Here is a 26,676-nt window from a genome sequence, read left to right as displayed (position 1 = left end):
AGCGCTCCTGGCTGGCCCAGCCTGGCCCTGCACCCTGGAATGTGGACAGGGAAGGGCCCTGGAACTTAGGGGCCCCGTTTTCCTTTTCTTTGGGTTCAACTTCCTGCTGCTTTTCTTAGGCTTCTTTGCCAGTGGCCCTAGAACTGTCCCCTCAGATGTCTAGGCCGGCTTCCTCTGCCCTCGGGGAGCTGCTGAGGGGGTGAGTCGGAGGGTGTGTGGTGGGTGGGAGTGTGCGGGGTGGGAACGTATGTAGTTTGTGTGGTTGCTGTGGCTCTGGGCCCCTGGGAGTGACTGCAGTCTATTGGGGACTTTCTTGATTTGGGGAATTGGCACTAATGGAAGATATTCAGACAGCCTATCAGGATTGCTGGGTTAGGGACTGTGGTGGCAGAGAGACAGTGGTCAGAGCTGGCGGAGGGAGGTGCAGAGCCTCCCTGCCGAGAGGGCGGGAAGGAGCTTGCCCTGGGGACAGTGCGGGGGGCTGGTCTTCACTCCTCCGAGGTTCCCATGGGTGACTGGCTCAGTCTTTTTCTGCTCGACTTCCTTTCACCCTTCCCTGAGCCAAGCAGGTGGCTGTCAGCTGCCCACACAGCCTGGCTTGCCCGCTGGCTCCTCAGCTCGGGCTTCCAGCCGTTGCCCTGCCCCTCCCCACAGGTGGCACCATGGCGTGGGGGCTGCTGGCTCCCTTTCTCTACTTTGTGGACTTGTTCTGGGGACCTAGCCCCCAGGTCCTTCTCGTCCCGGGCTCTGACCATCATCAGTGCCAAGCGTGTCCTCGTGGGGAGGAGCGTGGGGCTGGGGCAGGCTTGTTCCCGAAGACCAACAGCAGCATGTGGCCTCCCCACACTGGGTCATGGGCCCTTCCCAGCTCTGCAGTGAGAGCCGGGGCAAATGCACTGACCGTTTGTGGGTCTCATTTGCCTCATTTCTATTAGACAGGCGGATCCTGTCATGGAGACGGGAGATAGCCTTTCAGATGTCCAGGAAAGGTGCTACCAGAAAACAACTGAAGAATGGTTAGAAGTGAATGAATTGGAGACACTCCCTGCAGATCAGAGAGTTGATCCTCAGCAAAGATGCCATTCTTGTGGAGGATGGTCTCACTGGCGTCATTCAGTTGACTCTGGCTATTCTGATGCCTCGGTGGTTACCCCGAGATACTTCCCCCTCCTCTTGCTGGGGGCATGGGGCGTCATTTGCGATGCTGCTCACTGCTCCCTTCTTCTTCCCTGCAGACTCTGATGGGCTGGCCCTGCCCAGCTTGTGAGGACTTGAGGAGTCTGCACTGGAGCCGTGAGCCAGAGTGACACCGCCTGTCAGCTCTCCCCTCCGGTGAGTCCTCCAGGCAGAGCAGAGCCTTGCTGGTGTGTTGAGTCCTCACTTTGGTGCCTTGGCTGGATGGGAACAGCTGTGACCTGCTTTCTGGATTTTGCTTAATGGGCTGGCCTCCTCTAGGGAGTTTTCCCAGCCCACGCAAGAGTCCCGGAGAACTGGATTCCAGCGGGCATGAGCTGGGGAAGCTAGACTGGAGGTTCAGCTGGAGGTGTCGGGCAACAGTCTAATCTTGCAGGAGCTCTCAGCTGCAGCCAGCAAGTGGCCCTGGGAAAGGCTGCTGTGTCCCCGTGCCGTCCTCCACCCACTTTCTTATATCCCCCTCCTTGAGGGGCTTCCTTTATGCTTCAGGGGCCTACAGTAGATTCAGAGAGGCTGAGGTTTCCTAGATTTTGGAAACGTTAGGTTGTTTTTCTCTTGTAGGTAGGTTGGGGTGCACTTTTGTGGGAACCGATCTGAACTAGAAGGACTGGTTCCTGGAGCGGAGGGCAGGCAGCAGAGAAAGTGGGAAACGTGGCCCAGGCAGAGGGCAGGTGTGGCTGCTCTGGCTCCTGGGATGGTTCCTGGGTTAGAAACTCACATGCTGCCAAGACCTTTCTTTCCTTTTTGCCAAATGTTCCATTCAGCTGACTGCCAGCTCCTGGTCCTGGGCCCTACTGTCTGTAACAGGGTGGCTCTTGGAAAGTTTTGAGAGGAGCCATGAGCTGCTGCCTCACCTCTTCCATCCCTGACTGTCTTAATACCAAGACCCCACGTCTACAGGGTGTGTGCCAGGAGCTTTGAGCCCCAGGAATTCCCTGTGTGTGCACGTGTACGTATGTGCGTGTGCTTTGAACAGAACCTGCTGCACAAATGGTTTCTGAGCAGGGACTGGGGACTGAATGCAAACCTGAAGGGTGTAACTGTGTCACATGGCCTCCTGACCCTCTGCTCTCTTAGAACCAGAGAGCCTTTTATTAGGGCTCTTGGGTCTGCTTTAGCTTCAGATTGGTGGAGAATCCAGGGTAGGCCCAGGAGAGAGAGAGATGGAAAGTAAGTCCAGTAGCAAAGACTGAGCTACATGGGACTGCTTTAATTTGGCTAAGAGGGTGCTGGAGAGGGGCTGTGTGAGTAGGGAGAAAGCGCGAGTCTCTTCCTTCTACATTTGGAGCTGAGTGAGAACCATGCCGAGAGAACATGGTCAATAAGAGGAAGGCTTTGTTGGTGTGTGTTACTCAGTGATGGGCCTGACTTCAAAGCAGCCTGCAGAGCTGCATGAAACCTGTAGGTTTTCATTACGGAAGCAGGGATCGGCTGCACCTGTTTGAGGCAGAGAGCTGACCTACTTGACTTCTGGTTATACCTCCCTGCCGGAGGAGTCAGATTCCTGGCACAGGGCACGCTGACTTCCCTGTTGGAGCTGTGGGCGGGGAGACGTGGAGCAGGACAGCAGGGTGTGGGTTGAGGGGTGGGTGATGGGTCCCTGGCTGCAGAACCACTGGAATGGAGGTCTGGATACGTGTGGCTGCTGGGCGTGGCTAGGGGGAGGGTCCTCTCACAAGAGTAAACTCTGTGAGCCAAAGGGATTAAGCCTTAATGGCCTCCGACCCTTTGACCCATTCTGTCTGGAGAGGTGGTGTGGAAGGTCTCCTCCTAGGGCAGCCCTAGGACTGAGTCATCTTAGGGAAGACAGAGGCTTGAGACTGCACATTTCTCGCCACCCTTCTTGATATCTCTCCGTTTCCCCTGCTTGGTGAAGATGGGCCAAGATGGGCAAGGTTCAGGCGGGGATTGAATTATTTATGATACATCTGTCACTTTCGCTAGATTGTAAGCTTCCTGGAATTGTGCCATTGTCAACTGAATACTTGGGTCTAGTATGGTGCCTGGCACGTAGCTGGTACTCAACACCCATTAGATTCCAGTCTGTGGCTCAGCATGTGGGGAGAGGACCCAGAACCATTAGTCTGTCCCAAGCAGGGCAGTTCTGATACAGTGGCCCCCATTGAGGCAACAGGAAGCCCTCTCCACCCAGAGCTGGAGTCACTGCTGGCCCCTGGGGCCCCGCCTTCTCTGGCACAGACCCTGCACAGAGTCAGCTCACTGCAGGGACTGCCCTCTCCTTTCTCCCCACCCTTTGACTCTGAACCATTGTTTGGCTCTGCTCGGACCAGCCTCCTCCCCTCTGACCTCCAGCCATCTGTTGGCAGCTGTGTGAACCTGAGTTTGGTGCCTGGTGCTGCTTAGACCCTGGCACCGGCCCGCTTGGCCATAAGCCCCTTTCCCTTCACCAGCTGACTGCCTGGTGCTCTTCGGGGTCCCTTTCCCCAGTTCCTCCTGTACTCCTGGTGGTTCTGAAACCTTAGTCCTTGGTGTCAGATCTGCACATCTGTGTTGCCTGAGGGTCTTGGAAATGTTCAGAGTCCAGGGACTCACCCTACTAAATCAAACCCTCCAGGAGAAGGGCCAGGAATTTGTATGTTTGAAAAACTTACCAGATGGCAATTACAAGCATTCAAATGTGGGCCCTGTATTAGGTAATATTATTGGGTCAGCGTTACATTTTGCAGGTATGCTAACTGGCGTTGTGTTTACCTCGGAGGATGGCCTAGTTCTTCTGTAGAGATTCAGGCCAAAGCATTTAGAAGTGAAGCACTTGCATCTTACTTTCAAATGTTAGGCAGAGAAAGTGTGTTCAGATGTGGGGAAATGTTAATAATGAGTGCATGCAGGTGGGAGGTAACTGGCTGAAAATGGTCTTTCAGGTGGTTTTCATCTACTTTCTTGAGAGATGGATACTGGAAGAGAAAATAGCTGGGGCCCCCAAGGCGCACAACTCCAGGGGGCACCCCTCTCTTCGTTGTGGTAGACGGTGTCAATCACACAGAGTATGGTGTCTGGGTGCTCCTTGCAGTTTGTGAGAGTGGTCTTGGCCCCTGCCTTCTCTTCCTGGATGAGCTGCAGAGTAGCAAAGACCCTGGTCCTCTACCCCAGCTCTTTCCTGGGACTTACATCATGCATATTTCTTTCTTTCTTCTTCTTCTTTTTTTTTAAACAGAATCCTTAGTAGCCCTTGAGGACTCAAGGAATAGAGAATTTGTCAACCCAGCAGAGTTTGGCAGGGAGGGAACTGAACTGGAAAGAGAATGGGGGAGGCAAGAAACACGAGACTCTGATTCTTAAAATACTTTGTGTATCCACACCCCTCCTGGAGGATGAAATTCAGGAACGAGCCCTCAGTGGAAGCCAGCTCCCTCTAGCCCCAGGTGGTTGGGATCCTGCCTTCTCTTTCTCTAGATTTCCGCTGTGCCTGCTGCAGCTCTGAACCTTCGCTCCACCTTGGGGGATGGCTCTCCCAGTGCTGCCTGCGCACCACGGGCCGTCCGCAGTAGAGCGAGCAGAGCACTGCGCTTTTGGAAGGCAGCTGCCGGTGTGGCCCGGACAAGACTTGTCAGTAGGCTGGGCCTCCTCTGCTTGGCCTGGTGGTGTCCTGGCAGGGAGCCAAGGGGCTGGTGGTTAGAGAAGGGTAGCTCAGCTTTCTGCATTTGATTTCCAGTTTGGAAAGAGCCGTAGGAGCTGGGCCTGCTGGATCTCCCTCGGGCTTTTTTTTTTTCCCTTGGCTACACCATGTGGCTTCTGGGATCTTAGTTCCTGAACCAGGAATTGAACCTGGGCCCTCAGCAGTAAAAACGCCAAACTGTAACCACTGGACTGCCAGGAAATTCCCTGTTGGGGCTTTCTTCTCTTTCTTCCTAGGGCTAACTTTGGAGTCCTCTGAGAAATCAAGAGAAATCAACAGGACTGAAGGGAATCAATAGATCAGAATCAAAGAATCCCAGGGCTGGAAGGCATTTTGTGTGGTGGTCTTGTCCATTTGCCCACCTGCATTTATAGATGCTAAACCTGGTCCTATTAGCTGAAGCCTAGTCCTTCCTTTGAAGGATCCTCAAGGAAGGATCCATCTGTATCCTGACCACCCATCTCCTTGAATGAAAATTCTTACCGTCAGAAAGCTCTGCCCTTATGTCCCAGTTCAGGAGCATTTTTTTCTCAGTGGAAATGAGGTGATATTGGAACTTGAGCTTAGTTGGGGGGTAACAGAATCATACACATTTAATTTTGGATACATATTTTAAGCTGGTATTTGAGGTATATATAAGTTGCTTCCCAAGTGGTGCTCGTGGTAAAGAACCTGCCTGCCAATGCAGGAGACATGGGTTCGATCTCTGGGTCAGGAAGATCCCTTGGAAGAAGACATGGCAACTCACTCCAGTATTCTTGCCTGGAGAATCCCTTGGACAGAGGAGCCTGGTGGACTACAGCCCATAGGGTTGCAAAGAGTCGGACATGACTGAAGGGACTTAGCACATTGAGAACAAGAAGATAGGGCCCTTAATTCAACCTGGGGGTCCGGAGAAGGCTTCCTGAAGAACCTGATGGCTGAGCATTTAGAATCAAATAAGCGAAGAACACTGGCAGTTGGGAAGGGTGCCTTGGAGCAGAAAGATACTGCATAAAATCACAGAGGTATCAAATAGGTAGTAATGAATGGTTGGGGATGGGAGGGAGATGTGGGCTGGTGATAAAGGCCTTGTTAAGGAATCAAATAGCCTTTGAAGGGGTTTAGAGAGTGGGATGATTAGATTTACGCTTTAGAAAGAGCCCTCAAGCCGCTTTGGGGAGCAAGCAGTAAAGAGGGAAAGGTTAGCAGGAAAGACTGTTAGAAAGAAGGCTATTACGATAGTCCAGCTGAGAAGGTGTGGGTCTAATTAGGGCGGCAGCAGTTAGGATAGCAGGAGGGACTCGATTTGGGAAGAACTCAGAGGACAAGCCTTGGTGACTGGACGGAGCTGAAAGGAAGGAGGGATCCAGGAGGACCGTAGCTGCCTAGCCTGCGTGACTGCCTGGTGCTGCTCACGGCGGTGGGGAACCAGGAGGGGGAAGGCTGTGGGAAGGAAATACGGAGGTGGTCGTTCATTTGGGCATCTGGGCTTGAGATATGGGTGGCCATAGCGACTTGAGGGGAGAGAGACTCATCTGGGGCCATCAGCACGCACCTTGTATGAGTGGGGAACACACCGAGACTGCCCAGTGTCAGCCAACCCGAGGCGGAGAATGGAGTCACGCGCCTACGCCAGCATTGCAGGGGTGGACACAGGAAGAGGAGGACAACGGTGGAAGACGAGAAGAAAGAGAGTCATGGGAGGCAGCGGGTCAAGGGCACGGGAAGAAGGGAATGGTCCACGAGCCAAGGGCAGCAGCGGTGTCTGGGCAGATGGAAACCTCTGTGGAAGCGGGGAGCCTGGGCGTTGTTGCTGGGGCATTCCAGTGGAGTGCTCGGGGCAGAAGGCACATGGCAGTGAGTTGAGGAGCCAGTAAGGGAGACCTGAGAAGCGCCGTGTGTCGTCCGCTCTTGGCTCGGAAGGGAGGGGAGCACTGAGCGGGCATGAGCTGAAGGACAGGAAGCCAAGGTGATTAGAGTGTGTGTAGGCTTCTGTTTCTTCTTTCTTTCTAAGACCAGAAGAAGCTTGAACATGTTTAAGTGCTGCAGAGAGCAGGCCAGGTAAGGGGAAGAGGTGAAAGTCCGGGAGAGGGGCGGGGAATTTGTGGAGCATGTGTGGAGGAGACCCAGGGGTGGGGCAAGTGCCCAGGAGGCTTCTAAGTCAGCGGGATGGGCACTGCTTCCCCAGAGGCCGACGGAAGAAAAAGAGGCTGAATGCAGGCATGGCTCAGTTAGTTAGTGGGCAAGAGAGGCAAGATGTTGAGAGAGATTATTTCCAGTGGCCTCAGTTTCTCTCTTCACAGCGGTGCCAGGCCAAGCCATCTTACTACTATGCTTGTTCCAGCTTGGGGCTAAAAATAGAGCCATTCTCTGGATTAAACCTGGAGGAAGGCATGGCAACCCACTCCAGTATTCTTGCCTGGAGAGTCCCCATGGACAGAGGAGCCCCGAGCTACGGTCTACGGGGTCACAAAGAGTTGGACATGACTGAGCGACTAAGCAGAGCACAAGCTCAGTTCAGCTTTGAGCGTTTATCTCGTCTCCTATCAAAAGCGCTGGGCCTGCTTTTCTTGGGTCCAGTGTCCCGTCTCTGGGCAGCCAAGTTCTGGGTATCTCCATCTGCTCATCCAGTTCCTTGGAATTTTAACTAGCAGGACTCTCTCTCTTCCTCTGTGGACAAAAAGTAGTCTATAAGGAGGTGTTGAAAGGTGGAGAAGTGCAACAGATAGAGGAAGCAGCAGAGAGCCGTTTTTGCATACCCTGAAACTGGGCTGGGGCTCTTCCACTTTGGGGGAAATACATTCCAAGACTCACGGAGCCAGCCTGTGCCTAATGGGTGCTCCAGGATCTGGGAGGGGCCGCATGTAAAGGGTGCTCTTGCCCTAACTCATTTGGGGTGTGATGGAACTTGCCACCGTGCACCTATCTGAACTTATTTTCTATTGATGTTTTCAATTTTCTTATCAGGAAGGACATGCTTCGTGTGTCTGTAACCTGCTGGGCAAAACAGTACAATAAAATGAAGGATTTTTTTATAATTTTAGAAATGGTGAACTCAGCTGCTGGTGAGAAGCATCAGAAGTGACTTACTTCACACTCAGCTGGCCCAACCTAATCTGAAACACACATACACACACAGGTCTGTGGTTCTCAGCTTCGGCTACAGTCTAAAGTCTCCTAGGGAGTTTTTAAAAATACCACTGCCTTACTGCAGACCAATTAAATCCGAATCTCTTGAAAGTACCTGGGCTTCAGTACTTTAAAAAATTCCCCCAGTGTTTCTAATATGCAGCCAGGGTTGAGAACCACTGGGCCAGGCTAACCTGTCATCACAACCATGTCTTCATGCCATTTCATCCCACAGCACCTGAAGGAGAAGAATGCCAACGCTGGAGTAAATGAACGGGGCTGCTCATGGCAGAGGCAGCTGGCCAGGCGTGTGTGTGTGTGTGTGTGTGTGTGTGTGTGTGAGGCAGCTGGCCAGGCGTGCGTGTGTGTGTATGCGTGATCTTCCTGTGTGTGTGTGTGCGTCGTGTGTGTGTGTCATGTGTGTGTGTGTGGTGTGTGTGTGGTGTGTGTCGTTGTGTGTGTGTGGTGTGTGTGTGTGTCATGTGTGTGTGTGTGTGTGTGTGTGTGAGAGGCAGCTGGCCAGGCGTGTGTGTGTGTGTGTGTGTGTGTGTGTGTGTGAGGCAGCTGGCCAGGCGTGCGTGTGTGTGTATGCGTGATCTTCCTGTGTGTGTGTGTGCGTCGTGTGTGTGTGTCATGTGTGTGTGTGTGGTGTGTGTGTCGTGTGTGTCGTTGTGTGTGTGTGGTGTGTGTGTGTGTCGTGTGTGTGTGTGTGTGTGTGTGTGTGTGAGAGGCAGCTGGCCAGGCGTGTGTGTGTGTGTGTGTGTGTGTGTGAGTGTGTGTGAGAGGCAGCTGGCCAGGCGTGCGTGTGTGTGTATGCGTGATCTTCCTGTGTGTGTGTGTGCGTCGTGTGTGTGTGTCATGTGTGTGTGTGTGTGGTGTGTGTGTCGTGTGTGTCGTTGTGTGTGTGTGGTGTGTGTGTGTGTCATGTGTGTGTATGTGTGTCGTGTGTGTGTGTGTGTGTGTGTGTGTGTGTGTGTGTGATCTTCCTGTCTGGTTTCCCAAGGGCTGAGGGAAATCAAGATTTTGGCACACCTCCCCTTCATCAGACACCCGGGTCTCACCTGTTGGCAAGTTTTGTTTTATTGCTTGTATTGATTTGTTTTGGGAGGATCTCAGTGCAGTCTGACTGGTTGTTTCATAGGGCCTTATTGTACTTTTCATTATAGATTTATTGACGTATAATTGACATATAGTAAACTGTACATACTTAGAGTGTGCAACTTCATAAATTTTGAAGCCAGTGGTAAAGAATCTGCCTGCCAAAGCAGGAGATGCAGGTTCAATTCCTGGGTCAGGAAGATCCCTGGGAGAAGGGAATAGCACCCCACTCCGGTACTCTTGCCTGGAGAATTCCATGGACAGAGGAGCCTGGCGGGCTATTGTCCGTGGGATCACAGAGTCCACACAACTGAGTGGGCGACTAACAGTTGCACTTTCGCTGTAGATTAGTTTTACTTTTCCAGAATTTTATATAAATGGAATACTACATACTCAATCTTTTGTCTGACTTGTTTTTCTCAGCAAAGTTATTTTGAGATTCATCCGTGTTATTGCATGTATCAGTAATTAATTCCTTTTTGTTGCTGAGGGGTATTCAGCTGTGTGAAAGTATCACATTTTTTAATCCACTCACCTGCTGATGGACACTGGGTTGTCCCTAGGTTTTGATACGTCTGTTAATCCCGAACGCCTAAGCCTTCCCCACCCCCGCCCCCTTGGCAATCACAAGTCTGTTTTCTGTGTCTGTGCCTCTCTTTCTGTTTCGTAGATATGTTCATTGCATCATATTTTAGACTCCACATATAAGTGATATCAGTATGGAATTTGTCTTTCTCTGTTTGACATACTTCACTCTGATCATCTCTAGGTCCATTCATGTTGGAGAGCTGTCAATTGACTGCAGAGCCCTTGTCTCTATCTTTTTGTCTTTGCTGATGCAAGGTGCCTCCTTCTTTCCTTGGGGTACCTGTAAGCGAGATGAGGATGGGATTTAGGGACCAGAGATAGAAACATGTATGGATGAATGGAAGGGTGGATGAATAGATACATAAAGTTCTCCTGGTGTCGCTCTGTTTTTTTTCTCCCTCTTTCTGTTTCTTTCCATCTGTTGTAGGCACTCAGGAAACAGAGAGTGGCCCAGATTCTAGCGCCCAGTCAGATTGCTGACCCATCTCTGTTTGAGACCTAATGACTGGTATTTTTACCCCTTCCTTGCAGGTGCCCAGACACCATGCCACAGCCCTGCAGACTGGACGTTGCCATGGAGTAGACGACCTCCTTGTCTGCTCTCTCCCCCGTCCTCACCATGTCTTCGACTCAGGGCAGTGGGGAGCACTGGAAGTCCCTGGAGTCGGTGGGCATCAGCCGCAAAGAGCTGGCCATGGCTGAAGCCTTGCAGATGGAGTACGATGCGCTGTCCCGGCTTCGGCACGACAAGGAGGAAAGCAGGGCAAAGCAGAACGCAGACCCCTCTCTGATCAGCTGGGATGAGCCTGTCCTGGATGTCTATAGCAAGCCAGCCGCAAGGCGGAAGGACCTCAAGCTGCTACGCGGTCTTTCTGGCTCCGATCCTACCCTCAATTACAACTCAGTCTCCCCACAGGAAGGGCTGCCCAACCACTCTACCTCCCGGGGCTCCCAGCCTGGCCCAGATCCCTGGCCCAAAGGCTCCCTGGCCGAAGACTATCTCTACATTTTTGATGGTTCAGATGGGGGGCTCTCCTTGTCCCCAGGACCAAGGCACAGAGAAGACTCTTCTAAGAAACTGTCCCCGCCTCCTCTGCCTCCCCGAGTCTCTATCTGGGACACTCCTCCCCTGCCTCCCAGGAAGGGGTCCCCCTCCTCTTCCAAGGTTTCCCAGCCCAGTGACATCAACACTTTCTCTTTGGTTGAACAACCTCCAGGCAAGTTGCTGGGGCCCCGGATCCTAGAGGAGGAGGAGGAGCTGGGAGGTGGGAGTCCGGGGCGGCCGCTGGGGTCCATGGACTACGACGGCATCAATGACGCCATCACACGGCTCAACCTGAAGTCGACCTACGACGCAGAGATGCTGCGGGATGCCACCAGGGGCTGGAAGGAGGGTCGGGGGCCCCTGGACTTTGCCAAGGACACTCCTGGGAAGCCCGTGGCCCGGAGCAAGACCATGCCTCCCCAGGTGCCCCCCCGCACATACGCCTCCCGCTGCGCCAACCGGAAAAACGCAACACCCGGCAAGAACCGCCGCATTTCCGCAGCCCCGGTGAGGACCTCTGTTTCTTCTGTGCCCGTTCCCCTTGTCCCTCAGAAACAGAACAGTCCCTCTTTCCTCTTCACTGTCCGAATGCAGCTCTGCTCCACCCTCGCCCCTGGCCTGTGCCCCAGGCCAGGCTGAGGAAGGGAGGAAAGATGCCAGGAGAGGGAGCTCCTTTCAGGGCCAAGTTTCGTGTGTCCCGGCCAAGCGGCCCGTGTGGGTGCGGGCGTTTCTGAATGCCCACTTAGTGATACTAGGGGAGACCTGGGGTGAGGAGATGCAGCGCTGACTGCGTGGCCGAACGGCCTCTGCTTCTGACTTGCTGCTCGGCCAAAAGTGCTGCGCGACGGTGGGGTTGAGTCCCGAGCCTGACCCATGTTTGGCGCTCACGGAGCCCGTCCTGGCCAGACCTCTCAGCGTCTTGCGTGATGAACCGCAGTGCAGAGCCCTGCTGCCTCTCACCCCAAAGCTCCGCTGTGCTCGCTCACCTTCTCTCTCTGTGCTCTCTCCCCCACTTCTCCCCGGGTCTCTGTCTCTCTGCCCTGCTGTCTCCTCCCTGTCCTCTGTGCGTGCACGCGCATGCCTCTCTCTCACTGGAATAAAACATACCTCCCGTAAATCTACTCTGCTAACCAGTCGTCAGTATGCAATTCAGCGGCATTAAGTACGTTCTGGTTGTTGTGCCGTCATCACCATCATCCGTCTCATTTTGCAGTGAAAATATTTAGGAAAAAGTATGCAGTGTGACAGTAATAGCTTCACTTTTATCAGTACATAGTGTGCAATAGCAGAGTATTTACACAGGAGCACAGGGTAGGTGTTTTCCTTTGGTTTAAAAAGTGTCAGCAGCATCCCCCTCAGGGCAGGACCTGAAGCCTGCTTCGTGTTTCACCCTTGGGCTCTGGAAACCCTGGCCCCAGAGGAGGCAAGAGGCACCCCTTGGCAGATGCCTTCTGTGCTAATGGCGTTCCACTTCATTCCATCCTTGTTTTCTCCTTACCCATTGTCTAACGGACACTGGGGCTTTCCCACGTTACGTCCCAGTAATTGGGATCCTCCACGACTCTGGAAAAGCCACGTGGTCCTTCCTTCCTGTGCTGGTTAAGAGAGTCCCCAGAACAGAGGCAGCTCCTGGGATAAGCTGTAGGGCACCAGGCTCTTTAAAGGCCCTGCTCCGAGAGGTGGGGCTGTTCCTGCTATTTATAGGGACAGGGAGAGTCTGTTCTCGCACAGCTGGGCCTGCTCGCACTGAGTCAGGCCACCCTGGTAGGTGGGCACCCCTGTGGCTCCCTTTCCCCCTCCCCAGCTCTCACCCTTCCCACATCCCCTGTGTGTTATCAGAATTCTTGGGGGAAACTTGATCCAGAGTCTCCTTGAGGGAGCTAGGGCAAAGCAGAGCTCTTGCCCGTTCTTAGGGGGACATGCGGCCTTGGTCCTCCCCACCCCAGCCTGGTGTGGGGGCTCACCCCAGGAGTGGGGCCCCTTCTGGCTCCCGGCCCACACCACCTCCTCGCCTTCGCCGGGCCTCCAGCGGGAGCGACCCTCCTCATCCCGGGGCTGCAGGGCCAGCTAAGGAAACGGCTGGTGCCACGTGCCGGCGCGGTGCCCCTGCTGCCAGCCTCTACCTTGCAGGTGCCCCTGGCCAGCGTCAGGCGATGCCCGCAGGGCCTGCCGGCCAGGCAAACGTAAGTGGCTTTGTTTTGTTTTCTTACGGAGCCCGTGAGCGGCACTGAAAGGGCCTGCGTGGCCCTCGCTGGCCACTCTGTTTTCTGCCCCTGCCCCCCCTCCCCTCCCTGTCTGTCTCTCTGTCTCTGTCGCTCTCGATTCTGTGGGTGAGCTGCTGACAGTGGCGCTATTGTTTTGACTGGGATACAGCACGAACTTGGCAGGGCCGGGACCTCCCATGCCAACTGCCCCCACGCTGCCCTCCCCTCTCTGCACACCCTCCATGCCTGCCCAGGGGGGCAAGGCCAGGGCCTCCATGCCAACTGCCCCCACGCTGCCCTCCTCTCTGCACACCGTCCACACCCACCCAGGGGGGCAAGGCCAGAGCCTCCCATGACAACTGCCCCCATGTTGCCCTCCTCTCTCTGCACACCCTCCACCCCCGCCCAGGGGGCGAGGCCAGTGAAGGAGGGTCACTCAGAGGAAGCGAACTGGATATTCAAAGGAGGAGCTCACTTGCTGCCATCTGCCCTGGGGCGGGGCAGGCAGGATGAGAGGTAGGGCTGGTGTGAGCAGACTGGTGCGCGGCTTCTCGGAAATGGCGCTTTTACCCGATGCCAGCTGGCACTCCATCCGAGCCGTCACTTCGTTCCTTGTGGGTGGCCTCCCCGGGGCTCTGGGCAGGTCTGTCAGGCCAGACCTGCACCAGCCCCTCCTCTACTTTGTCCCCCCGGGGCTGTGCTACAGGCCTTGTTGGAGTGCTGCTTTAAAACTCTCCATGGATGACTGGACAGCCCTGTGGTGGAGGTCCTGTCTGAGAATCCCAGGTGGCACACACGTGTTCTTGGACCGGAAGCGGAGCTCAGGCAGGCTCCCTGACATTCCAGCTGTGGGGGACCAGCAGAGTAAAGACCCAGGAGGACCTAACCCTTCTAGCAGGTCCTTTCCTGCCCAGAGAGCTGCTTTGACACTGTATTCCTCAGACAGCATTGACCGGGAAGGCACGTGTGTCTGAGTCACCGCCTCCATCTGTGGTCTCTTAGTCTCTCTGTGTTGGGTCCCTGGGGCTTGCTGTGGATGTTGAAGTGTTGCCCAGGGCCCCGCTTCCTTGGGGACTGTTTGGGCAACCTGCTTCCATGGGCTTCCGTTCTGGGATAGGGGAAACAGCTGTCCGCTCAGCTTCCCGCCACGCCTCTGAGAGCACCCCCCAGAAAGTCAGCCCCGGGGTCCAGCAAGCCGGGCGCTTGAGCTTATTAGACACTGGCTTCTCCGGAAGGAGGTTTGGCCACGCTCAATCCATCTCATCCAGGCTTCCAAACTCAGGCAAGACTTCAAGTGCTTTTTCAGCTTGGCTCTTAGTCTCCCAGGACAGTATTTATCTATTAGATAAATACATTCCTGAAAGTCCCACATTTTCCTATGCCCCTCTCACCAGGAAGCCTTTACACCCAAAGGTTAAGAGTTTGGATCGAGGAGCGGCCTGTGGGAAGGGGATGATGAGGGAAAGGCTCTGAGTCAGCTGCTCTTCTCTTAAAGGTGGGCTCCCGGCCCCACGCCGTCGCCAATGGCCACGAGCTGTTTGAGGTCTCAGAGGAGAGAGATGAGGAGGTTGCTGCGTTTTGCCACATGCTGGATGTGTAAGAGTTAATGACGGGGTTAGGGAGGGCTGTGGGATGGGGAGGAGACTCGCTCCTTTCAGAACTTTCCAGGCAGGAAGAAGAGCCATGTGTAATAGATCTCAGTGATAACTATGGAGCTCTTCCTGCAGCCGGTATTGGTAGGCTCTTTTGGAGTCTTAGAATTTTCACATTTTGGACAACATTCATGAAACTTGGCTCTAACAAAGTATTCCAATCACTTCAGGAGCAGTTGCCCTTAGGAGCAAATATACCCCAGATGGAGATAAAGGGTGTAATCTTATCTGGAGCTAAAGAGAAAGGAAATGGATCCAGAAAAATATTCCTCGGAACTTAATACGGAAAGCTGTGTTGTTTAGAATTGTCCCTAATGTTCAACTCAGCTTGAGAAATGTTTTGCGACTGTAACAAATGTGTCAAGAACATGGTTTAGCAGAGATGCTTCCCCACTGTCCCCATCCTGGCCTGAAGACCTGGAGGGCCGCAGGTGGGGTGGGGATCGAGGGGCCCTTGGGCCTCAGGACGGAGGTCCCAGCAGGCGTCTTGTCCGCCACTGTCTCCCGAAGGCACAGGTCTTCCCCTCTCTTTCTGCACAGCCTCCGATCCGGCTCTGATGTCCGGGACTACTCCCTCACCGGGTATGTCTGGAGTGCTGTCACCCCGAGCCCGGAGCACCTTGGGGACGAGGTGAACCTGAAGGTGACCGTGCTGTGTGACAGCCTGCGGGAGCCACTCACTTTTACCTGCAACTGTAAGTTGGGGGGGAGGCGGCGTGGGCATCCTCAGAGGTGGGGCAGGGGTGACTGTTTTGAAACCCCAGACTGCTTCATTGGCTCGTGTTGGGCCTGCAGGGCGAGGGGGCTCAGGCTGAGCCCCGCCTGCCTCAGTGACCCCCTTGTTGCCCCCCCGCCTCACCCCTTTCAGGCTCCTCCACTGTAGACTTGCTTATCTACCAGACCCTGTGCTACACCCGTGATGAACTGAGGGATGTCGACGTGGGTGACTTTGTGCTGAAGCCCTGTGGGCTGGAGGAGTTCCTGCAGAAGTGAGTGAGCGGGTGGGGACAAGCGGGCAGGAGGTGGCACGTGTCTTCTGGGGCGCAGGGTTGTGAGAGGGCTTCGCAGGGGCACGCTGGGCTCGAGGCCTGGCCACAGGCAGGACTCCTGCTTTCCGGGCATACTCTCAGCCACGTTGCGCTTTCCCCAGGAGCTCGGTCTTCCAGAGGGCTTGGCTGGCTTCCTGAGACAAATCTGCTGTGGAAAGGGCTTGGAACTGGGATTGGGCAAAGATCGTATCTGCCTGCAGACTTCTGCACGTGGAGAGATGTGTGTGGGGGGTGGGGGGCTATGCTTCTCCTGCCCCAGATTACGTGCAGTGTCTTTACGGCCGGGGGCAGGAGGAGGACTGGGCAGAGTGCCCCCAGGACCAGGGGTAAGAACCACAATTGCTCTCCTCCCCCTTCCTCTGCCAGCGAGCCCTTGCCCCGCTGGTATGTGGGGCTGGCTGTCCTCCCCACCAGAGGCGTGCCTCCAGCACCCGTCCGTTCGGCGTCCTCTGCAGCGAGCAGCCTCACTGGAAAGTCTGATGGGGACCAGACTTCTTTCCACTGCGCCGGGCTCTGGGGGGCTGGGCTGGTGGAGAGGGGGCTGCACCCCTCGGGTGGCATGGCTGTGTGGCGGGCTGCAGAATCAGCCAGAGGTCAGCAGATCAGGAAACAGAGAGATCTGCCCTCCCCCTCAAGCTTCAGCCACCTGCTGCCCTCGTCCCTGGCCGCCTGGTGCAGCCAATCCTGGGAATGGGGAGAAGAGGCTGCCTCTCAGGGCTGAGGGGCTGAGGGGCACGTGGGGAACACCGCCACTTGCTCCTTCCCTTCCATGCAGGTCGAGAGGCAAGGACGCCTAATCTGTGACTAGCACCATTCTTGGCTGGCTTCTCAGGGGTATTGTGGGCCCTTCCTGTCTCTGTGCCCTCAACAGGAAAACTGAGAGAAAAGAAGAGGGCAGGGCCCTACGTGGCACAACTCCAGGGAAGTTCAATGTATACTTACTTTCCCCCAGAAGAATAAAAGGGGCCCCAGGCTCAGGGGCTCCTGGCAGAGAGCCCCTGCCACTGTCGGAAGGAGCAGTGGGCACCGTGGGCACCTAAGCACAGCGGGTTGGGGTCTGGCTGCCTCTTAACTGGTTGTGAGACTCTGGCCCTCAGCTTCTTCTGTAAAATGCGGCAAGGGTTATAGATGAGAACACCCTGATGAGCAATCCCTAAATATTCCCAGAGAAGGACCAGTCCAAAGAGAGGACCCAGGTCAGCTGGATACTGCCATTTCCTTTACGGCCCCTAGTCCTTCAGCCCCTGAGTTCAGAGGTGGTGGATAAGCGGTCAGGTGCTGACTTCTTGCCAAGACGCAGGGGGAGTGTCGCAGGCGAGGGGAGCAGGATGGTTGGTCCTAGGGTCAGGCCTGCCTCCCTCTACCTGGAAGGCACGTGGAGGAAGGCCTTCCACAGAGAAAGTCAGGCATGCTCCCTGGGGACTTGTGTCCATCACTCGTGGTCCAGGAGCCCTCCTCTGCCAGGGCTCGTCTCTTCCCTCTCGTGCAATAGAAAAGCCCAGGCCCCTGAGCACCTGCCGTGAATGGAGGTGGGAAGGCCCCTCCAGGGGCTCCAGAAAGCTGCTGCCTCCCAGGAGGCCCTGGGTTTCCTCCCCTGGCCTAGCAGAGGGGCTGACGCTGAGGGGGAGTGGCAGTCCAGGATGCAGGCTGCCCCGATAAAAACCTTGAGATGGTCCCAGGGGAGGGCTGGGTTTCCTGCCGCCTCCCCCACCTCCGCCGCCTCTTCCTTCCTCCTGGGCACTCCTGCCAGCCCCGCCCCATGGCCCAGCCTCTCCCGCCCCCAGGTTTCGGCTGCCACCCAGTCTCAGCAGGGGGGTCCCAGTTCAGAGGCTTGGCCCCTCTGTATGTGGACAGCCCACTTACGTCCCAGTGGCCTGGCCTGGCCGTGGGCCTGGGCCCCTCTGTCGGCTTCTGCACAGAGCCCTCTGCGTTGCTCTCTTCGCCGTTTCGGGCCTAGACTCCCGGCTCTGCTGAGGAAGGAAGTCCCTTTCCGGCTTCTGTTCCCCAGCTGCTGGGACCTGGCCCAGGCCTGCCGAACTGGCCTGCAGGGGGGACTCTGTCTGCCCTTATCCCAGGCTTCCTTTCTGACCAAGATTTGACTTGGGGCTGGATCACCGGGGGACCCCCTAGTGTGCCTTCTCTGGAGCCTGGGCAGGGTAGGGGCACAGACATCTCGTGTGTTGTCCTCTGAGCAGGGCTAATGGCATGCAGGTCGTCTGTAGAGATTATATTGTTATTCACAGTCACATGACCCACAGAGGGAGGTGAGAAGCAGGACTTTGGTTGGCGATAATTCCACCTGGAATCTTGGTGGGTTTGCTTGTTTGGCCTCGGCACCCCAGATGGTAATAGTGTGACTTAAGACCACAGTGTGGGGGTACTTAAGACCACCTGTGCTTACGCTGGCTTCTGATCTGTCCTATATACCAAAGTTAGGCTTCCCTGGTGGCTTAGTTGGTATTGAATCTGCCTGCAGTACAGGAGACCCAGGTTCAGTTCCTGGGTCGGGAAGATTCCCCTGGAGAAGGGCATGGTAACCCACTCTAGTATTCTCGCCTGGAGAATCCCAGGGACAGAGGAGCCTGGTGGGGTATAGTCCACGGGGTCGTAGAGTTGGACACGACTGGGCAACTAACACACATATATACCAAAGCCAAGAGGAAAAGTGAAGTTGCTCAGTCGTGCCCAACTCTGCAACTCCATGGACTGTAGCCCACCAGGTTCCTGTGTCCAAGGGATTCTCCAGGCAAGAGTACTAGAGTGGGTTGCTATTTCCTTCTCCAGGGGATCTTCCCAACTCAGGGATTGAACCTGGGTCTCCTGCATTGTAGGCAGACGCTTTACTGTCTGAGCCGCCAGGGAGGATGGAGTTTAAACACTACCCCTGAGAAATCTGTTCCCTCCTCTCTCCAGAAGTTCCCACCCCTGGAGTTGAACCAGTGATAACGGTAATAAATACCTAGCAAAGTTAGTGTTTGTGCAGACCGAGGGTTAGCTGTATTAGGGGGCTTTTCTTTAGATACACCTCTGTTTCCTTCCCTGAGTTCTGCTGAGACATTTCCCAGCAGCCAGGATAGAGGGAACAACACAGATATACTACCCCTCTCCCGCCTCCCCTTCCTCTTGTTTCTCTGGCCCCTAGGCTGAGGTGTGCACTTCCCTTGAAAGTTCCACTGAGTCTCTAGGATGCTAACGGCCTTGTCCCTCTGTCCCTCCAGCAAGCACGCCCTGGGCAGCCACGAGTATATCCAGTACTGTCGGAAGTTTGGCGTCGACATCCGGCTGCAGCTGATGGAGCAGAAGGCTGTGCGCGGTGACCTGGCCCGCACGGTTCGTGTGTGCCGGGGAGGGGGGCCTGCACGGGGACACGGAGCACGCTGCGTGGGCCTGGGGCAGGAGCGCGGGGCTGCGGTAGAGGCAGCGCCCTTCTCTGAACAGGGTGCCCCTCACACAGGTGAATGATGACCAGAGCCCCTCCACCTTGAACTACCTCGTCCACCTGCAGGAGAGGCCAGTCAAGCAGACCATCAGCAGGTGAGAGCGGGTGCTGTCCTGGATGTGGGCCAAGCAGAGCGCGCGAGGGGACCCTAGGGGCACCCCCGCTTGCCTTTCTGCCGGCGCCCGGGCTTCTTGCAGGTGTCGGGCATGGGGTCCAGAGTCTCACAGGAGAAGATCCCCACTCCAGGGTGTGTGATGTGCCTTCCCTTAGTACTTTCCAAGTAAGAGGGGGCCCACAGAAGGGACTTCTGGCCTTCAGTCTGCATGGGACAGACGGGAAGAGCAGAAACCCCTTAAACCAGAGCCTGATTCCTGAGCTGAGGAGGAGGAGGGAGAACATGGATCTTCCAGAACCCTGGATCTGTCCTGACTTCTCCTCTGACATTTCCCTGTCCCAACTCCCCAGGCAGGCCCTGAGTCTTCTGTTCGACACTTACCACAATGAGGTGGATGCCTTCCTGTTGGCTGATGTGAGTACAAATTCTGGAGCTGGCCCAGTGGCCCCAAACTTCTTCCTGCCTCTCCTCCAGTCCTCCTGGGATCAGTGAGCACTAAAGGGATCTGGAGCGGACCCTGAAATCTATTAGCAGAGCGCTTTTCATTCCTCTAGCACGTGGGCACACCAAGACTGCCGGCTGTCGGGCGGCTGGCAGCTGTGTTCAGAAGGGTTCTGCTCCTCTGTGGGAGCAGGTCAGGAGTCATTCCTGGATCTTCTCTCTGGAGCACAGCATCTCCAAAGCTAAGAGACGTAGAGTTGCTGCCTCGCTGCAGAACTCGAATGTCCTGTGAACAAGGCCAGGAACCTCCTATGTGCTGAGTCACAGGTGGCAAACCATCCGGAGGTGGAAGATCCCAAAGGTAGGGAAGGGCCAGGACTCTCCCCACTTGGATTCACATGGAGTTTTAAGCCTCAAAACCATAAGAATGAACATGTGCCCCAAATGCTGTGACGGAGAAGGCAACAGCACCCCACTCCAGTACTCTTGCCTGGAAAATCCCATGGGTGGAGGAGCCTGGTGGGTTGCAGTCCATGGGGTCGCTAAGAGTCGGACACGACTGAGTGACTTCACTTTCACTTTTCACTTTCATGCATTGGAGAGGGAAATGGCAGCCCACTCCAGTGTTCTTGCCTGGAGAATCCCAGGGATGGGGGAGCCTGGTGGGCTGCCGTCTGTGGGGTCTCGCAGAGTCGGACACGACTGAAGCGACTTAGCAGCAGCAGCAGCAGCCACATGCTGTGAAGTTGAAGAAAGTCACATAGTGGTCTTCAAAAACAATCCTTATCTCATTGATGCTGTTTAAATGGTGGTCATCCTTTTGGGGGAGCTGGATATAGCTTTGTATCTAGCTCACCCCTCCACTGACTGCCAGACTCCCTGCTCTAGCAGCCTCTGCTTGGACCTTTACTGTGATGAGAGATGAGTTCTCTGAATGCCTCTTTTGTACTAGTCTGGCCCTACGTTAGTGGCCGCTGTGGGTGGAGAAGCATAAGAATTGTGTCAGGCTTCCGGGAGCTTGTGTTCCTGCCAAAAGAATGAAATAGTAACATAAAGCTATTAGTAGACAGAACAGGTTGGTATTGGGTAATCAAGGGCTCTTTGAGAGTGATGTAGAGGGGGACTGCTAGGCAAGGCTCTGGGAAGGAAGTGAGAATTTAGCTAGTCTGTGATCTGCGTGTACTTAGGTAGTCAGGGCAGGGAAGGTGAAGGGATTCCACAGTAGAAGGCCGCTGGAGCCATGGTGCAGGGCATGGCATGGCTGTGGGGCTGAGATGAGACCTCCGGGACAGGCTCGACGCTAGTGGGAGAATAAAGCTGCGTGCGCAAACACGCCCCTTGCTCTTCATTCTCTGTGCGTTGATTTTATGAAAACTGCACGTCACCCTGGTGAGACCCCGCATGTGTCTGTGTACTATAAACAGACGAGTGGACAGAGGGAGGCTGGAGATAAGACGAGGTTCGGTGAGGATGGCTGAAAGCATTGGGGAACATGGGCACGGCTCCTTTAATTCATCAGGAGCTGTGTGATATTCGCTAATGCTGGGTGTCTGAAAATAAAGCACGGGTCCCGCAGGTTACCCTCCCAACCTGTTCCCCTTCAGCACTTGCCTGCCGGCCTCATTGTGCTGCCTTCCACAGGGGGACTTCCCACTGAAGGCCGACAGGGTGGTCCAGTCCGTCAAGGCCATCTGCAACGCCCTAGCTGCCGTGGAAACCCCTGAGATCACCAGCGCTCTCAACCAGCTGCCCCCCTGCCCTTCCCGAATGAAGCCTAAAATCCAGAAGGTAACGGGGTGCAGAGTGCTAGCATGGGGAAGGAGGAGGGGAGTAGCCCGGGAAACCAGGTGGCGGGGTGTTCACCTACTGAAGGGCTCTTCCCTCCAACTGCATCTTTCATTTCTGCACGCTTGGTCACAAAGTTCCTGGGAAATGGGGGCCAAGTGTGTCTCCTTTCCCTGAGTCTGAGCATGGGAAAAGTATATATATATATACTTTCAATGCTTTGGGGCCTGCCACCCGGACTGAGGCCAGGAACGCAGGCAAAGGCTGCTCACAGTCACAGAGGCACTGCCTGGCGGTTCACATACCCAGTGGGGTGCAAGACCAGAATCTCCTCGAGCCTGGGACGGGAGGCGCCACGGCGGGGGCTGCGCGCTGTGCAGACAGGGCCAGACGCACCGCAGACGCTGCGCTCTAACGCTGTGGCCCGAGGGCTGCACGGGCTCATTTAGGTGGACGCGATGGCTGTATCCTGGCTCGTTTGGGTGGACGAGAGGACTGTACCCCGGCTCGTTTGGGTGGATGGGAGGACTGTGTTGTGGCTCATTTGGGTGGACGGGAGGACTGTACCCTGGCTCGTTTGGGTGGACGGGAGGACTGTACCCTGGCTCGTTTGGGTGGACGGGAGGACTGTACCCTGGCTCGTTTGGGTGAACGGGAGGACTGTACCCTGGCTCGTTTGGGTGGACGGGAGGACTGTACCCTGGCTCATTTGGGTGGACGGGAGGACTGTATCCTGGCTCGTTTGGGTGGACGGGAGGACTATCCTGGCTCATTTGGGTGGATGTGATGGCTGTGCCCTGGCTCGTTTGGGTGGATGTGATGACGGTACCCTGGCTCGTTTGGGTGGACAGGAGGACGGTACCCTGGCTCGTTTGGGTGGACGGTAGGACTGTATCCTGGCTAATTTGGGTGGACGTGATGGCTGTGCCCTGGCTTGTTTGGGTGGATGTGATGACTGTATCCTGGATCATTTGGGTGGACAGGAGGACTGTATCCTGGCTCATTTGGGTGAACGGGAGGACTGTACCCTGGCTCGTTTGGGTGGACGGGAGGACTGTACCCTGGCTCATTTGGGTGGACGGGAGGACTGTATCCTGGCTCGTTTGGGTGGACGGGAGGACTATCCTGGCTCATTTGGGTGGATGTGATGGCTGTGCCCTGGCTCGTTTGGGTGGATGTGATGACGGTACCCTGGCTCGTTTGGGTGGACAGGAGGACGGTACCCTGGCTCGTTTGGGTGGACGGTAGGACTGTATCCTGGCTAATTTGGGTGGACGTGATGGCTGTATTGTGGCTTGTTTGGGTGGACAGGAGGACTGTACCCTGGCTCGTTTGGGTGGACGGTAGGACTGTATCCTGGCTAATTTGGGTGGACGTGATGGCTGTGCCCTGGCTTGTTTGGGTGGATGTGATGACTGTATCCTGGATCATTTGGGTGGACAGGAGGACTGTATCCTGGCTCATTTGGGTGGACGGGAGGACTGTATCCTGGCTCATTTGGGTGGACGTGACAGCTGTACCCTAGCTCGTTTGGGTGGACGTGATGGCTGTGCCCTGGCTCATTTGGGTGGACGGGAAGACTGTATCCTGGCTCGTTTGGGTGGATGGGAGGACTATCCTGGCTCATTTGGGTGGACGTGATGGCTGTGCCCTGGCTTGTTTGGGTGGACAGGAGGACTGTATCCTGGCTCGTTTGGGTGGACGTGATGGTTGTGCCCTGGCTCGCTTGGGTGGACAGGAGGACTGTATCCTGGCTCATTTGGGTGGATGTGATGGCTGTGCCCTGGCTCGTTTGGGTGGACGGGAGGACTGTATCCTGGCTCGTTTGGGTGGATGGGAGGACTATCCTGGCTCATTTGGGTGGACGTGATGGCTGTGCCCTGGCTTGTTTGGGTGGACAGGAGGACTGTATCCTGGCTCGTTTGGGTGGACGTGATGGCTGTGCCCTGGCTCGTTTGGGTGGACGTGATGGCTGTGCCCTGGCTTGTTTGGGTGGACGGGAAGACTGTATCCTGGCTCGTTTGGGTGGACGGGAGGACTATCCTGGCTCATTTGGGTGGATGTGATGGCTGTGCCCTGGCTTGTTTGGGTGGATGTGATGACGGTACCCTGGCTAATTTGGGTGGACAGGAGGACGGTACCCTGGCTCGTTTGGGTGAGCGTGATGGCTGTATTGTGGCTTGTTTGGGTGGACAGGAGGACTGTACCCTGGCTCGTTTGGGTGGACGGTAGGACTGTATCCTGGCTTGTTTGGGTGGACGTGATGGCTGTGCCCTGGCTTGTTTGGGTGGATATGATGACTGTATCCTGGCTCGTTTGGGTGGACAGGAGGACTGTATCCTGGCTCGTTTGGGTGAATGTGATGGCTGTACTGTGGCTCATTTGGGTGGATGCGGTGACTGTATCCTGGCTTGTTTGGCTGGACACAATGGCTGTATCATGGCTAGTCTGGGTGGACGCGAGGACTGTATTGTGGCTCATCTGGGTGGATGCGATGATTGTATCCTGGCTTGTTTGGCTGGACACAGTGGCTGTACCCTGGCTAGTCTGGGTGGACGCGAGGACTGTATCCTTGCTCTGGCTCCTTGTCCGTCACACGGATCTGGTACAGACTGTCACTGTATCCTCCCTGGGGAACCTCTGGTCCTCAAATTTTGGTTCAGCCTGGTCCAGATGAGGGCAGCTATGAAAAGCTGTGACGGAAGGGACTGTGGCCCTGAAGCTCCCCTTCTCCTCCTTTCTCCCCAACAGGATCCCACCGTCTTGGCCGTGAGGGAAAACCGAGGTAAGGGACCGCTCTCTTCATGCGGGCGGGGAGGGTGAAAACTGCAGGCTCTGCCCAGATTCCTTTTTCTCCGCAGCTCCCTTGATTTATGGGTCCAGTCTGCCTCTGTGTGTGTGTTTTCCTATATGAGGTGTGGACACAGCTGGAGAGCACATTTCTTTCCACAAAATGTTTTTGCATTATTTTTCCTAGTTATTCCTATGGTGTCCCTGGGAGATGGAGATGAGTTGGTGTAAGTGTGGGGGTGGGCATGGTGCCCCGGCTTCCAAATGGGAAAACTTTCACTTGAGTAGGTTGTAGGCTCATAACCCCCATGTTTCCAATTTAGCAGGGGCCTAGGACGACAGTGATAAAGAATTTGTCCCTAGGATCCCCTCTTAAGTCTTTCAAGCAGAATGTTGCCCATATCCTAGAAATATGTTGCTTATATCTCCAGGATTCTTGGTCAGTGATTCCCAATCTTTCAGATTTTGTGGACCAAAAAGTATTATTTCGGTGACCAGCATACAATTGCTGGTCTTATTTTGCTAAGCAGTGACTTCCTAGTAACTGATAACTCTTATTCCGACTATTTCCTAAAAGAGAGGACATTTAACGCAAAATACGTAGCAGCGCATATGAATAAGGACGGTGTTTAGGACTGAGCATCCTTCCCTTTATGAGCAGCATGTGCTGCGCTCCTGCTTGCCCCATTTCAGCGCGGACGTGTGGCTGGCGGCTCAGGACCGCGGTCCCGGGCAGTGCCTTGCCCACGCAGTGGGGCTCGCTGCCCCTCAGTGCTCTTCCTCCTGTGCCCTTCCTTAAACAGAGAAGGTTGTGGAAGCCTTGACGGCTGCCATCTTGGACCTGGTGGAGCTGTACTGCAACACGTTCAACGCAGACTTCCAGACTGCGGCGCCTGGGAGCCGCAAGCATGCCCTGGTTCAGGAGGCCTGCCACCTCTCCGGGCCGCTGGCCTTCACGGTCTACGCCACCCACCGCATCCCGATCGTCTGGGCTACCAGGTGAATGTGGGCCCCTGGCCCAGGCCTAGGGAGCGAGCCGCGTGTCACTTCGGATGCCTTTCTGTCTGCATGGGACTCCACGGCCCTAAATTCGGGATCTGTGGCACGGTGGTGCCCCGTGCGCCCACTCAGAGGGACACAGAAGGGGGACATGCAGCGGGGAAAGGGGCAGCGGCAGCCGGGGCTGGCATTCCCGCTCCGCTCAGTGCTGGCTGCAGAGGCATCCCTGCCCCTCCCACCCAAGGCCAGCAAGGGGGACACGCTGGCAGCAACAGATGGCTGCTTCCCGGCTTCCCAGGCTGAGTGCACCCTCCCACCGTGACCGCACTCCCCTGAGCACAGTGGGCGGGGCGGGGGCGCGGCAGACCCTTTTGTCTGGAGTCCCCCAGGCCCGCGGGGGCTGGGTGGGGGACGTTAGCGTGATCCTCAGGCCCTACCGTGCCGGCCCCCTTGGCCCGAGGGGATCAGGCCTGTGGCGCCCCCCACTCCGCCCTCCTCCCGGACCCTCGCCCCCTTCCCCGCTCTTTTTGTTCCCTGCTTAATGTATTCCTCTGGGCGACTGGCGGAGAACAAAGGGCGACTCTGGGAGCCTGGGCCTTCGCTGCCCTCCTCTGTCAGGCACCTGTCGGCGCAGGGACCCCCCCTGTGTCGGCATTCACGTCTGCATCTGTTGCACTCTCCTCCCACGCCCCCCACTCCCTATGTGCACCGGCGCAGATGTACACACGGGCCTGGGGCTGGCACTGGCCCTGGCCCTGGGCAGGGGCTGTGGGCTGAGTCCAGTAAGGGGCAGAGGCCAGGGCTCTGCATGCAGCCTCAGAGTGGGCAGGGGCACCCAGGCTGAGCTGCTTTTCCCGGAGCCTGCGTCCCCAGATCCTACCTGGCTGTCCGGCCCCTTGACCGCGTGTTCTGGTCCCACAGACCGAGAAGAGTGTAACCAGGGGAAATGGAGCTTGGTGTGGTTCGGTGCCAAGATGCCGTCTGGGAGCCGAGGGCCCTGACTTGCCTCCTTTCCCTTGTAGCTATGAAGAGTTCTACCTCTCCTGCTCTCTCAGCCACGGCGGCAAGGAATTGTGCAGCCCCCTGCAGACCCGACGGGTCCACTTCTCCAAGTACCTCTTCCACCTCGTCATCTGGGACCAACAGTAAGCGCTCCTCCCATGCCGACCCCCTCCCTGAGGCTCCAGGGCCCACCGCAGACCCTCTCTCAGCCTCTGAAGGCCCAGGTTAAACCGGGCTCTCTCATTGACTAGCCAGGAGAGCCATTCAGACTCTTGAGTCTCCACTTCCAGAACTCTTAAATGAGGACCGGTGTAATTTCTAACTTTAAAGTGGTTATGAGTCTCCATTGAGAAGTAACCATAAAAGCATGTTGTAAACCATGAAGGACCATATAGACATTAGTCTTAATAATAATTCATCATTTTAATCTTGTCTCCCTTAAGAGGTTTAACTAGTCTGATTGAGTCTCATCTTCTCCCTTGCTCCTAAATTGCCTGTAGAAGAGGGAGACAGGACTGTGTGCTTTC

General features: G+C 55.7%; 1 protein-coding gene across 1 annotated transcript in view; it reads left to right on the top strand.

Moving 5' to 3' along the window:
• Positions 1-26,676, top strand: part of PIK3C2B (phosphatidylinositol-4-phosphate 3-kinase catalytic subunit type 2 beta) — a 71,947-nt gene that overhangs the window by 10,926 nt on the left and 34,345 nt on the right. Inside the window, exons 2-13 of the mRNA XM_018060016.1 lie at positions 1,236-1,332; positions 10,160-11,180; positions 14,373-14,473; positions 15,070-15,224; positions 15,398-15,518; positions 18,797-18,908; positions 19,033-19,112; positions 19,483-19,546; positions 21,215-21,361; positions 24,110-24,143; positions 24,952-25,147; positions 26,170-26,292. Of these exons, the coding sequence (XP_017915505.1) occupies positions 10,248-11,180; positions 14,373-14,473; positions 15,070-15,224; positions 15,398-15,518; positions 18,797-18,908; positions 19,033-19,112; positions 19,483-19,546; positions 21,215-21,361; positions 24,110-24,143; positions 24,952-25,147; positions 26,170-26,292 (2,066 nt within the window). The 5' untranslated portion in view covers positions 1,236-1,332; positions 10,160-10,247. The remainder of the gene's footprint in view (positions 1-1,235; positions 1,333-10,159; positions 11,181-14,372; positions 14,474-15,069; positions 15,225-15,397; positions 15,519-18,796; positions 18,909-19,032; positions 19,113-19,482; positions 19,547-21,214; positions 21,362-24,109; positions 24,144-24,951; positions 25,148-26,169; positions 26,293-26,676) is intronic.

The sequence above is a fragment of the Capra hircus genome, chromosome 16, assembly GCF_001704415.2.
Source record: "Capra hircus breed San Clemente chromosome 16, ASM170441v1, whole genome shotgun sequence".
In the NCBI taxonomy this organism is placed as follows: domain Eukaryota; kingdom Metazoa; phylum Chordata; class Mammalia; order Artiodactyla; family Bovidae; genus Capra; species Capra hircus.
The sequence above is the reverse complement of the archived record's forward strand: the minus strand, read 5'-3'. Positions and strand labels throughout refer to the sequence as shown.